General features: G+C 38.1%; 2 protein-coding genes across 2 annotated transcripts; one reads left to right on the top strand and one right to left on the bottom strand.

Moving 5' to 3' along the window:
- The first annotated feature begins 10,126 nt into the window (after window positions 1-10,126).
- LOC149694765 (uncharacterized) lies at window positions 10,127-10,746 on the top strand. Its single transcript, XM_089867471.1, has 4 exons — window positions 10,127-10,245; window positions 10,323-10,370; window positions 10,440-10,620; window positions 10,693-10,746. Exons 1-4 carry the CDS (start codon window positions 10,127-10,129, stop codon window positions 10,744-10,746), a joined length of 402 nt encoding a protein of 133 aa, XP_089723597.1.
- Window positions 10,747-11,995: 1,249 nt separating this feature from the next.
- On the bottom strand, window positions 11,996-13,300 carry LOC149694764 (uncharacterized protein F54H12.2-like). The gene is made up of 2 exons (XM_089867470.1): window positions 13,150-13,300; window positions 11,996-13,104 (listed from the first exon to the last, which is right to left on the bottom strand). Exons 1-2 carry the CDS (start codon window positions 13,298-13,300, stop codon window positions 11,996-11,998), a joined length of 1,260 nt encoding a protein of 419 aa, XP_089723596.1.
- Between the last annotated feature and the right edge of the window lie 3,512 nt (window positions 13,301-16,812).

Genomic DNA, 16,812 nt, shown 5'->3' with positions numbered 1-16,812 from the left:
ATGCTTAAGGTACACTTTCCGGACTCCAAGGCTTTTGACCTCACAGGCACTGACGCTCCCCCCGTGCACTTTCGGAGAGCACACAGGGCGGACTGGGGCATCGCCAATAAGATAGTTACATACTCTAGACTTAAGTGGGCTGTAAACTCGTTTCAGCCCTATAAGTCCCCTGGCCCAGATGGCGTCTTTCCCGCCCTCCTCCAGGAAGGCATAGACGCCATTGGCCCTCATCTGTGCAGGATATTTAGAGCCTGCATTGCTCTGGCGCATATTCCAGATGTCTGGAAGCGCTCGAAGGTTATCTCTATTCCCAAACCTGGGAAGACGAGCTATCTTGAGGCTAAGGCATTTAGACCTGTCTGTCTTACCTCTTTCTTCCTAAAGACTTTAGAGAAATTGGTGGACAGGTATTTGCGGGATGGAATTCTTTCCCACACTCCCCTTCCCCCTCCTCAGTTTGCCTATCAGAAAGGCAAATCTACAGAGACGGCTCTCCATGGCATTTTGAACTGCCTTGACCGGGCCATCGAGTTCAAGGAGATGTCTTTGGCCATCTTCCTTGATATTGAGGGAGCCTTTGATAGGGTCTCTAGTGAAGTCATCCTTCGCGCTGCGGAGCGGTTTGGTATTGACGACACTTTGTGTCGTTGGATAAAATCCATGCTCACGTATCGTAGGGTGATGGCGTCTCTTCTTGGGGAATCCTTGGAGATCTCCACCGACCGTGGCTGTCCTCAGGGAGGGGTTCTTTCCCCTCTTCTTTGGTGCCTGGTGGTGGATGAGCTGCTGGGTGGACTCGGGGAGGGGGGTGTCACTGTTTTGGCTATGCTGATGACATCGCAGTGATTGTTACAGGGAGGTTCCCTGCAACTATCGCTGCACTGATGAAATCTGTCCTGAGGAAGAAGCTATTATGGGAGCCTGTAGGCTCAACAACCTCGGCTGGTGGAAGCCCAAGCACTGGGACTTCAGTCACACCAAGCTTTTCAGTGAGAACAGCAGTACTGAGCCATCACTTGTGATGGTCTCAGATAAGTCTGTTATATCATACCACTTCGACAAGCCCTTCAGCGTGCACTTTCCCAGTCGCGCTGTTTGGGAGACTACCCCAGTCCTTGGAACTGGGGGGAGTCCGTCTGGTTCACGGACGGCTCTAAGACGGACTCTGGAGTTGGTGCCGGGGTCTACTGCTTGACCAAGAAGTTTGGTTTTTACGAGAGCCTTGGCAACTTTGCCAGCGTTTTTCAGGCGGAAATCATGGCCATTTGTTTATGTGCGGATTTCTGCAACAAGAAAAACTACCGCGGACGGACGATTCAGATTTATTCGGATAGTCAGGCCGCCCTCAAGGCGCTAAATCAGTGCCTTGTCGATTCTAGACTGGTGCTCAGCTGTCTGGATCTGCTGAGTTCTTTGGCTGCCCGCAACAAGGTTCAATTGCTGTGGGTGCCAGGGCACTGCGAATACCTGGGCAATGAGAGGGCTGATATGTATGCCAAAAGGGGGGCTGAGGCGAAGTTCTTCGGACCTGAGCCTGCGGTTCCCATCCCCCATGGCATCATTCGCCATAGGATTCACTGCCGGATGTCTGCACTTCAACTGCAACTCTGGCTTGACATGGATGGGCAGAGACAAGCCAAGGAGTTTGTCCCGGGTCCTTCTATTACTAGGGCAAAGGAACTGCTTGCCCTTACCAAAAGCAAAATTAGGCTGGTCACCAGTCTCCTCACTGGACACTGCCGGCTGAATAGACACCTGCACCTACTGGGCATCGTTGATGACCCACTCTGTAGGTTCTGCCGGGAGGAAGAGGAAACCTCCTCCCATATCCTATGTTGCTGCGACTATCTCGCGGCCATGAGGTTTGAGCATTTCGATATGCATACTATGGAACCTCACCAGTTCTCTACTGTCTCGGCCAATCGGATTCTCCGATTCATCGAGGCGACAGGACTCTTCGCAGTCTAACCAGTTCGGGGCGCACAATATACCCTTGGTATCGGTGCTCGACGCGGCGACGCGTCACCCCCTTCAACAATAACAATAACCTTTATAGGATTTTCGCTTCCTCTCGAGGCTTGGGAGAAAATGTTGGCCAAATGGTCTAATATATATCAGATAATAACATCGCACCTTGATTATTTCGTAGGATAAATTTTACACATTCCATAGTTTCAATTTGTGCGATTGAATAATGCACAATTTATTATCAGAGTGATATTTCCACCCAATCTGAACCGTGATAAGACAAGTCGTTGTACTTGGGGCAGCCTAAGTCTTCGAAGTTTATAATTGTTTTTCCAAAATATTCGGAATGATATACTTGTTTTTCTAGCCCCTGTTTCCGATATGCTTGGGACGATTCTAGTTAGTTCGTCCAATTCGTATTCATTCTCGTCCCATAGCATCCTTCATATATGGAGATCGAGGAACTTAAAGCCTTGTCTTTCATGTTTAACTTTAATTCATTTAACGACACATCCTAGCACTTTTATTTGTCATTTGACAACACTTCAAACAGCTTTTCGGTCCTTTAACATAATTTTCTATCATATTATCGTAATTTAACGTAGCTTTGAACCACTTTTTTATTCATTTATCAACACTTTCTACCACTTTTTAGGCATTTATCAACACTTTAAGCCGCACTTCAGTAAATTAACTACACTTCAAACCGCTTTTCAGTCATTTAACATCGTTTCCTTTTATATTAAAGCCATTTAACGACATTATCATTCATATTTTAGCGTATTTTAGTCATTTAACGAAACTTTCAACCACATTTAAATCATTTGTTTGCACATGTAACCATATTTTTCTCAATTATCGAAACTTTAAACCATAATTTACAGTAATTTATCAACAATTATCTATTTTTTGCTAATTTAACAACACTTTTATATAATTTTACAATAGTTTCAACCAAATTTTATTTTAAAAGCAGAATTTCTTATTGAAATTAGTTATTTAACAGTAATTTTTAATGAAAATATCATCCAACCGCACCTTTTAATTGAATTTAGTATTTGACAACATTTTCAGCCATATTATATGTCGTTTTCCAAAATGTGTGCGAAACCAGATACGAATAAAGAATGAAATTAAATGGGTAGTAACACCCATTATATTCGTAATTTGAAACATATAGCTTATAGATATACCGTATATTTTCCTTGAAAACTATAACTTAATAATATCCATCCATGTTATATTCTAAAGGGTGTATATACCACTCGATATATTCCATAGGTATATCCCTCATCCATAATCCATGTTTGTTCTATCACCCAACTTTCCCGATCTCTTATACCCCGCCGTACCCGATTTGCTCAAAGACCGTCATGCTATAACTTAATTTTACACCACGCCAAAAAATTTTCTTTTCTTCTCTCCTATAATCCGATTTACCTCTCTTAATTACAAAATACACTTCACCGCAGACAACTGTCTAGTACGGGTGAAACGCACGCATAAACGAATTATGAAATTCCAAACCTCGAGTTCTTTCGTCGTAACGAAACTAGAGATCCTTCGTTATTTTTTTACAGTGAAACATGTGCCCTGCCCTTGCCAACCAAGAGAGCCGATTTAGAGCAATTGAGACGAAATTACACACCCTATGTTATTTCCATTGTCCTAACCCGTCCCGCTCTGTTCTCATTTTACCGCGAAACTTAGGTATTCTCCATGCCGTCCAAGGTGCGCAAAACAACGGGTACCAACACCCATTATACATATAATAATTCGTTTTTAAGAAATATAGCTTATAGATATACTGTAGATCTTCCTTGAAAACTGTACCTTAATAATACTATAATCCATAGACATGTATATCCATGTTAAAAGTTGTATATATCTATCTTAATACTCCATAGGGTATATCCCTCATCCATGCCTCATGTTTCTTCTAAAACCCTATACGTATGCCCAACTTTTCCGATCTCTTATACCCCACCGTACGCGATTTGTTCAAAGACCTTCAAAATTTAGCTTAATTTTGCATCACGCTAAAAACCTAATCTTTTTCATCTCTCCTATACTCCGATTTACTTTTCTTAATTAAAAAAAAACACACCACCGTAGACAACTGCCTCGTATGGGTGAAAGCCACGCATGAACTTCTGAATCATAAACCCTATATGTATACTGTACAAATGGTATGGATAATTTATAATTATACCAAGGTTTTCTATAGAACCGGTAAAAACTAATCCATATTTGAATCCTCCATCGACTCCGAGGTATGCACTAACCGTGATATTTAGTCGGCTTCTCCCGTACCCTTGGATCGGTGAAATTAAAAACAATCCCCTTTTTACCTGGTTCAGAAAAATTATATACCCTATAGTCAATGTTGTATGTACAATCCCTATGGAGAATTTATAATGGGCGCTCTTTTATACTAAAAACGTTCTCCTCTCTCTCGGAAGGGAAATTTGAGAACTCGTCGCTCTGTCTCGAATCCAGACTCCCGTAATATCCCAGGGAAGCATCGATGATTAGGCATATAATTGTCTAACAATTAATTCGGTCTTCACCCGTACTCTGAAACGGTAAGAATCCGATCCCCCTCGTCTATTTGTGTACGGACCCTCCGTACTACCTTTGTCGGCCTGTACCGTACTATGAGGTGGCAAAACTTATTCATTTACCAATAAAGAATTTACATAATCTTGATGTTTATAAATCCACGTGGAGAATAGGATACATTTTTGAAGGGCACAAAAGTATTTCTTATTTTTTAAACCGTTTCTATGCTCGGCTAAACAAGAAATTATTTGAAAACTGTACCTTAATAATACTATAATCCATATAATATGTATATACATGTATATACCTATGGTAATATTCCATAGGGTGTATCCCTCATCCATGCCTCATGTTTCTTCTATCACCCTGTACGTGTACCCAACTTTCCCCATCTCTTATATCCAACCGTACGCGATTTGTTCAAAGACCGTCAAAATTTAGCTTAATTGTCTTCTCTCCTATAATCCGATTTATCTAATTAAAAAAACACCACCGCCGCAGACAACTGTCTCGTATGGGTGAAATGCACGCATAAACAATTTATGAAATTCCAAACCTCAAGTTCTCTCATCGTAACGAAACTAGAGCTATCTCTCTCTCTCTCTCTCTCTTTTTTTTTTTAACCGTAAAATTTACGTCCTCTCCTTGCCGTCCAAGAGAGCCAATTCAGAGAAATCGAGTCGAAATTATACACTCAATGTTATTACTAACCCGTCTCGCTCTTTTCTCATTTTACCGTGAAACTTACGTACTCTCCGCGCCGTCCAAGGTACACAAAACAGCCGCTTCGGAAACATTCGAGGCCGACAAATTTTCATACCCAATGTTAATTTTCCCTCAATGTTATTACTGACCCGCACCGCTCTGTTCTCATTTTACCGTGAAACTTACGTACTCTCCGTGCCGTCCAAGGTGCACAAAAAGCCGCTTCGGAAAAATTCGAGACCGTCGAATTTTCATACCCAATGTTAATTTTCCCATAGGGTATCATACCCCATGTTATCTCTATGGAAAATTCATACCCATCCCGTTCTCTCATTTATATACTACTTTCTTAGGCACCAACATCGCTAAATTTTATTAAACTTTTATTGTAACGTACTTTCGTCCGGTACTTCGGTTTTATTTAATATAGGCCTAAGAATAAGGAACCTCTAGTTCCTCGAAAACCGAAGTTATTGCGTCACCTTTGAGTACAGGCCGCCTCGCGATAACACGGTAGTCACTCTCCCTAAAGTGCTTTACCCAAACGAAATGGTAATGGCTAAGCTTTAATTCGGATCTATTTAAAGCCTTAAGCCATTTCAAGCACAAATTTACTTTGCTTAGAGGGAATCTTTATTGGGTGAAAATAATTTGTATACAACATGAAATATAACATGATGAAAATAATAGTACTTGTGGAAAGGTATTTTGTCCTTTGCTCAAAAACATTTACAAGATGGAACAGTGCAATATTTACCCATTTTGGGAAAACATTTAGGTTTTAAAATAAAAAACTTAAAAAGTTTGGTTTGTTTAAAAATATCTATATTTATAAAACTTAAAATTGTACATCAACTCTTGTTTTTCAATATTTTTTCATTTAAATGAAAATAAAAACTTTTTTCAATCCATAAATTTAACGATATAGAAGTTTGCGTTAAGGATTTCAAAAATGCGGAAATTGCAACTTGGATTTGGCGCACTTTTTTTAAAAAATTTAATAGTTTCTCCGCTCGTCGATGGGGAAGCCACGTACGAAAAACCCTATCACACACGCGAAGGAGGATTGTAATTTTCGTCTCAGAATGTCGTGAGACCCCCCCTCGCAATAGGTTGTGTAGGTTCTTAATAGTGTTCTAATGTCTATGATTTCATTACTGTGGGATGCTGACAAACGATTTTTCTTATACAAAAGGACAAATTCCAATGCTCGGGCCAAAGAACGGGGCTCCGAGAAGGAACAGGGTCTTTCCTCGATGGAGGAAGGATCGGGATTGACAGTCGTGTTGGCGGCGTGGTCCGGAATAACATGTATCCGAATCTGCGGCATCAAGGGGCATGCCCTTGAAAGAGTTGGATAAGCTTATTTGGGCAAGGGCTATACTGTCTCTCAACACAGGGGTACGAGAGAGTCTTTTACTGGGTGCAAAAAGGTCAGATTCAGTTTCATGCTTAGGAGAGGCCTCGCCGGCAGCATGCTTTCCATCAGTAGAAAGGGCGCTAGCCAAGAAACTCGTGGATGCTTTAGTCGTGATGATGGTCAGAAATAAAAAGGTAAATCGGCCCTACCCGACAGTAGCTGCCACATTTAACCCCGCCCGTAGATAGAGACATTCAGATTCAAAATTTATTAGTACCCTATGTCGTTTTCACATAAAGGGGGACATGCTATCATGGTCTGAACTACAGACGAGGGAAGGGAAAAACCTTTAAAACGGATTAAAAACCCTTCGAGCTAAACTCAAGTAAACTATTTAAGTATTAATTGAGTAAACTCTGTGAGATGGTGCATTAATGATTTAATTTCTTTTCTTACTGTTTGGTTTTCTAAATTATTCTTGTCTCTATCTGGTTTGGTTGGACGGTTTGAAAAGAATCCTACAAATTGTGGATAATGCAAAGCATCTGCCTCTGCCTGTCCACTGAAGCAGAGATCTTCTTCCCGATGACCGAATTCATGTAAATATTTCGCGAGCTGACCGTGCCCTTTCATGATTTGAGTCACAAAGTGGTCAGGGACAAACGAGTTTTCACTAATTCTATTTCTAAAATGAAAAGTGCTCCTTCCCTTTTCAGAGTGCGCCCAATCGGACTGCCATTGCTCTAAGCAAAATGAATGTAAATAATATTGCTTTATACTTGACTTATAATAACCTACTTCTATATCTACAATAGCCCTTGTGCAGGGTTCTTTCGCAAGGGCATCCGCTCTCTCATTCTCATAGATCCCGTTGTGAGCTTTAACGGAAGAGAAGTTAATTATTACTCACTTAGTTATCATTTCGCACAGGAGTTTTCTTGTTACCTCTCCGAGTGACGTACGTCACGGAGAGGTTCTTATTTCGACGTCTCTGTCTGTCTGTCTGTTGTTACACCCCAGGGGACCGCGTTCGCAGTTAACAAAACGGGGCAATTGAGTTCTCAATTTCCGGACCGGAAATTTGGAAAATTGTATTCCACTTAGAATGAATATTACACCATTGTCTGTAACACCACCATCCTCTGATCATTTGTCCACCCCACTTGAACACCCGAATGTAGTTATTGGCTTCTTTACATCATCATCATCCGTTCTTTTGACCATCCCAGATGGACGTCAGTCTGTACTTACTGGCTTCTGAACAGCACCATCTGGTCTTTTCTCCATCCTAGAGTGGGATATAGACCGTGTGGGGAAATGTGCAGCTCCGCCCATTGACATACACAGAAATGTTTACTTAACAGATGTTTTAATTTCAACCTCAATACGTAGATGGCGAGAAAATCTACCCAGTAGCGCAAAATTCAAAATGCTTCTTTTCTAGAACATTGGTGTTACTATAGACATTGTTGATTGAAATTTTAACAATAAAACTGAATATTGGTGTTATTTTATAGATTGTGAAATATATTCTCCCCAATTTTTAAACACAACTTACACATTGTTTATTACTAATGAATAGAGTTGAACATATTTTAAATATAAAAATATAAATTTACTATGTCTTGTAATTGCGCATTTCCGCATTGCACAAACTCAGAAAAGGATATTTAATTATTTTATTTTCAAAATAATCGTGACGTTAGACAACAATGGTTTAAATTTATCGGTAGATATAGCAATGATGCCTTAAATGGAAAATATCGGCACTTTGCAAGGTAAAGTCTTGTTTATTGTTTATCTACCCCACGCCCGCCCAGAATTAAGGCGCTAAGTGAAAATAGGAATTTTTCGAATATATGGAGTCAAGATATTATCCACGGAAATCACACCGTTGACTGTAATAAGCCATTAAACTCCACTAGTCTAGGATGTGAACCTTGTAAAGTATATTTTAAAATATACGTTGAAATGGATAAAGAAAAGATTAATTTATTAGAGAAAGAAACGCTGGCACCAGCGGATAGATTTCTCTGGGAAGACTGTCGAGTAATACGTTTTACCGCATCTACAGCCAAAAATGTTCCGAAGCGCAACACCACCTCACCTGAAAACTTTATGAAAAATCACGTATTTTCAAAATTCCAAGGAAACAAAGCTACAAAGCACGGTACTGCACTGGAACCTGCAGCTAGAAATATTTACGAAGACATTTATGGAGTGAATCTACGCGAATTCCTTTCCCAATTTGGAAATGTAGAGATGTTCAATTTAGTCCACGAATTCCAGAATAAAACGTAAACAGCCATTGTAACAATGACTTTTACTAGGGAAGGTAAATTTAAAAACTGTTTTAGCGCTTTGGATGGGGTTGAGGCGTCTCAACACTATGATAGTGATAAAGAGGACTTGAAGTTATTCTCAATGAGAATGAATTATTTTATTCAAGAATTCGGTTTAAGTTATTACTACCTGGTGCCAACATTGTCGTTGCACGAATTAAATATGTTCAGTTCAAATAAAAAATTCTATCTATACAAATTAACGAGCAATTACCCTTTTGGAAGTTTTGGAAGACACAAAGGGGTTTTTGCTGTATTGATTGTTATTTTCATGTTACAATTAATAATATTATGATATTTACTGCATAAGTCTGAAGTTTATATAGTATGAATGTAAAAATTGAAATACAAATCTGCAAATTAACCAGCAAATTCCCCTTTAAAGGACATAGAGGGGTTTTCTCTCGTTACTTTGCTCTTTTCATGTTAAAAAACTTGAAATCGAAAGACAAGTTTTAAATAATTCGACAGTTTTTCACCTAACACAGCGCCCATTAATTCGAGTTGGGGTAAACTCATCTGAACGACATCTAGTTGAAGCCACAAAAATGGATAAATAGACTCCACCCCCCTCCGAAGCACGCGATGGTGCCTTCGTTTAACGATGGTGCTGTGGTTTAGGGATGGTTGCGCGCGGTGGTTTAGGCATGGTGCTAGAGGATAACTTTCCTTCTTCTAAAGACTTAAGCTGTCTGAGTAGTGAGAAAAGGGGGGTTCTAACTCAAGAACCACCATGTTAAACCTATGGAGTTTTCCAGAGTACCACCATGTTATTTCCCATAGGGAACCCATAGGGAACCCATATGGAACCCATACTATGTATTTTCTATGGCGTCCCCGTTTTTTTTATGACGTAAAGATCGGGGGGGGGAGGTAAAATGGACACGTTTGATTTCCTGACCTAAAAGAAAAAACCCCTCCGGGCACGTTTGATTTCCTGACCTATAAAAACTAAAATGTGGGTTATTTAAGTATTAGAGGAGGAGGGTATGTGATTTGAAAAGAATTTTTTTACGACGTAAAGATCAGGGGGTGGTGTGAATATATTGTGCCAGGACAGTTCGATTTCCTGACCTATAAAAACTAAAATGTGGATTATTTTTTAAAGTATTAGAGGAAGAGGGGATGTGATTTAAAAAGAAAAAACCCCTCTGCGAATATGAGACATAAGAAAATTTATCTCACGATTATGTATAAATACCATCCTACTCGAGAAAATGAGAAAATTTGTATTTACGCTACAAACGTTGAAATGAATACGTTGGAAGTTGTTAAGCTCTCTCAAGAAGCGATTATTCCAACTAGAGGGTTTGCAAATTCAGCCGGACTTGATTTGTATTCTCCTCGAAATTATGAAATTCCTGCTCAATCAACTATGTTGATAGAAACAGATATTCAAATACGTGCTCCTTCAAATTGCTACGCCCGCATTGGTATGGTTTTAATTCCCGAACCATCATCCTAAAAAGGGGTGTATTTTTAAAGTTAATTAAATTTTTCAGCCGGACGTTCGGGTTTAGCGTTGAAAACTCAATTTCCATCGGTGGCGGAGTTATAGATCGAGATTATACTGGTAACGTTGGGGTTATCTTATTTAATCATTCAAACGAGATGTTTATCGTCGAGAAGGGAGATCGTATTGCTCAACTCATTTGTGAAGTTATTGTGTCCCCTGTTTTGTTAGTATGTGAGGTAAAACTACGCGTTTTGAAAACAACTTTATATTGGGGTATAACCTTATTTTCTTCCCTCAAGTCTCTCGAAATGACTGCCAGAGAGATGAACGGTTTCGGCTTAACTGGAAAATAACGACTTTAAATTCATACGAGAATCGAATAAAAAAGCGTCCTACGTTTTTTTTATGATGTAAAGATCGGGGGGGGGGGTGTTAGTGGTAAAAAAAACTTTATGTACCACTTAATATTAATTATTGGCAAAACTTGTAATGTGTTAAATAAAGACAAAAATATTTCAATCAAATTTGTTTATTTTGGAATATGAATTACAAATTTGTTTTTACTTTAAAACTAAAGATAAATGTTCGTGGTAAAAGCTGTCCGGGGTTTTAATATCATTCATTTGTCGCATCACCCAAAGTAAGTAATTATCCACGTGCAATTTCGCCTTTTCCTCCAGAAGTTGTGACGGGCTGGGAATTTTGAGGGTTTCAGCTATGGTTGCAATAAGTCCATGACCCAAACGACTGAAAATTTCTCCATCTCTGATATTTTCGGGAATGATGGTACTTGCGGGGTGAATAATTTTTCCAATTATTTCTTCCTGGTCTCCGTACTCAAAATCCCTCGTCCGAATCATCTTCTCATCAAATGGAGGTCTTTGTTTCGTTATTCGAGCAATTTTTCCTTTCTCACTCGTTTCATGTTCAAAGTATATGGTAAACATACATGGCATTTGAAGACAATAGATTACCATGTACTGGAATTCATTTCTCCCCTCAAAACGTGTGTATGTAACGATGTAATGCATTTTTCCCGAATGAATTCGAAGTGATAGAGTAGATGGTTCTTATAACAAAATCTAGTAATCAACGACGCTTTACGGTATTTTTTTTTTAAATATTTAAAACTTTTTAGTATTTTATAAACGTAATAACAAACTAGAATATCGTTTAAAACAGGATATGTTGTATAGGATTTAATAATCCGTTTCAGACTCCACCCTTTGTGCATTTTATGAATGAAATCAATTGAGTATAGTCCGCATGTTGAAGATCTAAAGTCTAGAATTTGTTCATGTGTATTTGAAACTGACGCGCTAGATGATGTATTTTCAAATTGTACGATTCGGGTCCTAACCCAAAACTATCGAAAAAAATCGCTTTTCCCCCTTTTTTATTAGCTTTGACACCTAAGCTAATCCTATGTTGTCCAGGCTGATCACTCGTTTGATTGTTAAAAACTATATAGTAATCACCTTTCCTTTTTTTAGCGATGAAATTGGAAGGGAAAACCCCGTAAAATTTTCTACCGCAAATTTTGGAAAGAATACATTCTAACTGTAGGGTATCCATTTTCTTTCCTCGGTTATGAGGGGTTGTCTAATTATACGTAATACCTCTGTCCCTGGATATTTTCAATGTTGATTCGAATTCGGATAATAAAATGACTGTTATATCGTCAGTTAAAGCCGCTTTAAATTTTAAAAGTAACTGTAAAGATTCCGTCTTAATCGGCTCTAAATGTTCTAAACCCCCTAGTTCCTCGGCGGTTAGAGGGATGACGAAAAATGAATTTCCACTAACGTATTCGTCATATGTTTTATTCGATCCGGAATTAATATTATAATTATTAGATCCCGTGAATAAGCTGAGATATTCTCTATGATATCTTTTCTCAGCGAAGTTCGGGGTAAATGCGGGGGAAGGATACCGACGAGTATCTATTATACACTCTAAGTGAGTGAGACCGAAATGTTTGGATGTGTAAGGCGATGTGTGTATATTACCATTAAAATTAGTGGACTTACACATTGCAACAATTAATCTGTTGGGTAGGGTACCATTAAACACCATGTCTCTGTACGTTTCGATAGTCCCCTGAGGTAGAGTGAAAAATTTGACCTCACTGCGGTTTAGGTTATAGACAGCCGGTCTATGTTCTAACTTTAAAATGTGACCGAGAACCAAATCGGGGTTTAATTTCCATTTTTTATTATATAGACTACTATCCACAATTTCGATTTTATATTGATCGTTATTGGTCGAGGGTGTCATTAAAACAAACTCATCGGGGTTTCGATTAAATTTTAATCGAAGCGAAACCCCATTTAATCGGGCTTTATTCAAATTGAACAGTTCATGATAAATTGGGCCGAAAACAGTTACAATTTTCGACTGAGATATAGCTTGGATTCTCCTTTTTAAACCGTTTGAGGTGGTAGAGTTAAAAAAGTTATCAATATCTAAACCTTCATTTTCATGCGTATATAGTCTAGTCGACATTTGAGTTCGTTTGGTTTCTCTATTGAAATTGAGATGATCTGTTATATACCCTTTATAACTATACGTCGGTAGACCGCTACTCAAACTGACCTCATTCAAGGCTACATCTAAATTAGAAAATAAAGCGGATAGACAATTGTTAACAGTGACCACTTTAGCGTCGTTAGGAAGGTTATCGCCGTCGGCTTTAACTACCTTAAAGCTTACTGATTATAAAGTATCATCTAATTTTAGATAATGATCGGCTGAACCATGGACGAAGAATTCAAACGGAACTCCGGCGGTAAATGAATTACTCAATGGTTTTATTAAAACGCATTCACTCGCGTCCAAACAATTATTCGTAGCCGGTTCGGAAAAAAAATCGAGCGAGCTCATTAGTAACGTGGTATTATAGGCCATTTTTGTTTTTTAATCCAAGTAGTCTGGAAGACGTCTGGTTCTTTTTCTCTTAGGATAAGATGTGGTGCTACGACGTGTTTTTTCTTTTATATACGCCCTTCCCGGATTGAAGTTAATTTATAACATTCATCCCTGATTCTTTCAATCGTTTAACAGCGGCTTCTTTGAAGTTAGCGCCTTCGGCCAAATACCCTAACACATTCGAAGTAGCACGTAGCGCCTCATTTTTTAAAACTCGACCAATAGGTTTGTATATGGTTTTTAAAAATGAAAATAGTGATCGAAAAACCGAACCGAACGAACCACCGTGTTGATAATACGGTACAGAACTAAAATATGGCAAATCCCCTCCAGTCTGGTTGTTATTATTATTATGGTATCGTGAAAAGTATATTATATAAGGATTGTCGCTAGAATCCATTACGATTTTTATGTACCGAACACACTATGAGTCATTCATGAATTAAATAGGTTTATGGAAAGACAAGCCTTTTTAGATTCAAGAGGAAGGTTTTTTTCTTATGTGGAGTTTGAGAATGGTTTTGCCTTTTAAGAATTTTAGAAAGTCACCGTAACTAGTTCTAATATTGATTTCTATAGCTTCGAAAGAATTACATTTTAAGGGATAATTATCGGGGAAATCGTAACTCTTCACTAAAACCTCCTCCCTTTCGAGATTTCGCGGGACGGGGACGGTTCGTAAAATAGGAGCCACTGTCGAGGCGTATAAGCTTTCTTCGACTAGAGATGAGTAAATTAGGAAATTTTGAATACCGGATCGTACATCGTGTACCTGGTTTGATCGAATTAGACCTTCGAGTTTCACGTTAATCTGATCCGAACTGAAACCTAAAATGTACGCCAAATTATTGTGTGATTCGGGGAATTTTATAGAGACGGGTTCGCTAGTAGCTATCCGTGTTTTCCCATCATACGATTTAGATATTGTTACTTTATTTCTAAATTCACGGGGAATTACCTGGATCATGGAGTTATAAATCTCTTCTATACTAACATAGTAGCCGGGTGTGATATTGAGTTCGAGAGATTCGTCTATGTGGGAAATTTTCTGCGTTTCGCAAATTAATGACGTTTCAGAGTCTATAATTACCCCCGGTTCCATGTCCTCAACATGCGGTAATTCATCAGACCTAATTATCCCCCGAAACACGACCCAACCCTCATTATCCTCTTTACTCTTAAACCGTAATAATTTAGCCAATTCAGGACTAAATTTAACCAAAACCCCATTTGAAACTTCAATTTCAGCGTACATTTTCATTATGGTTTTAATCTCTTTAGAATTCGAATCTGTAGTAAATCTTTTACTTTCAAAAAGTCTAAAATTGAATCGCCCATCGGAATTACTGTAGCCGAGATTGTGAAGCCATTCCTCTAAAAGTCAGTATAATTCATACCCCCCGCGGACCGTTTACCTTTCCCAAATTTTTCCCAGTCCATGACGTGTGTTGAGGAATTTTCAATAACTTTTTCAGATGAAACTAAGTGAAAATGGGTACAGTCATCCGGGACATTTTCATATTGCAAAGGCATTATCAACTCTTTCAACCCACATTCGTAGTTCCCGTGTAAATGTATTTCTTTTGGTAATAAAATCTTAAACTTACTACTAGAATTGTCATTGAAAACATCCAAAGACGCGGTTGATATACAATGAATGTAAAACGCGTCCATTATGATGAGAGTCGTATCATCTTATGATCAGGATAAATAAAAAGAGTCGTCATATATAGATTTCAATATGTTTATTGATATAAAACAGACACACCAAAATTTTTCCACAAGGGGAATCATGATTAAAAGACCTAAATAAAAACCGATATTTTGCCCCGAATTGCAAATGTAATATCAAAAATATAATTACGTTGTTATAAAACCAACAAACTTACAAAACACGATTAAAAATTTAAAATGGTAATTAATACTTAATTTCAGCTTCATAACTAGTGAAGAAGCGAGAAGAAATTTTAACTTGTTTATTTTTTTGGTTCATGAGGTCGGTTTTAAAGTCTTCTAACTTTAACAAACTATTAATAATGTCGATAGTTTCTTGAGCGTTTCCGGGAGCGCGTCTTAAAACTCTTTGGTAAAAGTTGATATAATTTAATACTTCGCTCATCTGTAAATTTTGAACGGCCTGATCATAGAACGAAGAAACCCTACCACTCCAATCTAGGGTCACACACAGATGGCCCAGTTGGTTTTCGTAAGAGTTTTGACAACCAACACACGAATTCTCAGCTATTTTATTTATTTCCCTTATGAGGAGATACGCCAACGTTTGTTGGGCTTCAAAGTCCTCCGTCAATTTAGGTGGGAAAAATATGAAATGTATAGTTGGAATTAAATATTTTAAATAATTCCATTCGTCAGGGGTCATCATTATCCCGGTTAAATTACACGATATTTTTTTCTGACGCGTTATAGCAACATTATGTTCAACACCCGCGTTTAAAACAGTTAACCACGCTCCATCGTTATTATGGTCCGACAGTGGGTAAATTAATTGAGGGTGTCAAAAGTAAATTGTTATGATCTCTAAATGATTTAGAAAGTCTGATATTTTCTTTCGCTTCATTAAATTTTGCGATATGTGCGTCGGTCAAAACTACACCATCATGTGTTGGTAACCATCTTCCGATGTTTAAGAACATATTCCCATTGTTGTTTTGTCTGGAAATAGTAGCGTATTTGACCAAAGTTCCATCCTTCTTTCTATATGTTGATCCTAATGGCGCTTTAAACAATATGTCAAAGCCACTTTTATTGTCATGAAACACGGGATCGGCTACGTCCATGTTGTAAAAATCGGGGCTGTAATTGGACGTCAAATCATTAACACTATAAAAAGCTATATAAATATAAAAGATTATTCGGTAAAATGAAAAAACATCCAATTACCAAATTAGAGAGTCTTGAGCCATTTTTAGCGTTGTTCGCGCGTTGGATAATTGTAGAAGACTGAAAGCTTCCAACTGCAACCTTTCCTCCTATGTGATTTTAGTTCCGATTTACTGGACTCTCAAACCTTTTTTTTTTTTAAAAAAATCGGACCCAACTTCGAATTCGTGGTGGAAATAAGCTGCTTAAATCTTACAACATAAGATCCAGGCTGTAATTGGAAGCAAATCATTAACACTATATAAAGCTATATAAATATAACAGAATATTCGGTAAAATGAAAAACATCCAATTACCAAAATATTGATTCTTGAGCCATTTTTAGCGTTGTTCACGCGTTGACTAATTGAAGAAGAATGAAAGCTTCTAACCTCAACCTTTCCTCTTATGTGATTTTAGTTCCGATTTCCTGGACTCTCAAACTTTTTTTTTTTAAATCGGACCCAATTTCGAATTCATGACGGAAATAAGATGCTTAAATCTTACGACATTGTATAAGAAATAGTTTATTCTATTTTCACGTTCAATATAATATATTACGGATATATTGTCGAAACGAACTTTTTTCATTTTAATAAACGTCAAAACTA

This window comes from Phalangium opilio, unplaced genomic scaffold, assembly GCF_054372755.1.
Source record: "Phalangium opilio isolate 3A_F unplaced genomic scaffold, DU_Popi_V2 ptg000022l_1, whole genome shotgun sequence".
In the NCBI taxonomy this organism is placed as follows: Eukaryota; Metazoa; Arthropoda; class Arachnida; order Opiliones; family Phalangiidae; genus Phalangium; species Phalangium opilio.
This window is presented reverse-complemented; position numbering and strand designations above follow the sequence as displayed.

Bases quoted from the DNA above. Each gene is read 5' to 3' on its own strand.
- LOC149694765 (XM_089867471.1), top strand. From the start codon at position 10,127: ATGTATAAATACCATCCTACTCGAGAAAATGAGAAAATTTGTATTTAC. The intron at 10,246-10,322 runs GTTTGCAAATTC...CTATGTTGATAG, and splicing joins GCGATTATTCCAACTAGAGG to AAACAGATATTCAAATACGT. The intron at 10,371-10,439 runs GTATGGTTTTAA...TAAATTTTTCAG, and splicing joins AAATTGCTACGCCCGCATTG to CCGGACGTTCGGGTTTAGCG.
- LOC149694764 (XM_089867470.1), bottom strand. From the start codon at position 13,300: ATGGCCTATAATACCACGTTACTAATGAGCTCGCTCGATTTTTTTTCC. The intron at 13,105-13,149 runs GTTCAGCCGATC...CTTTATAATCAG, and splicing joins GTTTGAATTCTTCGTCCATG to TAAGCTTTAAGGTAGTTAAA.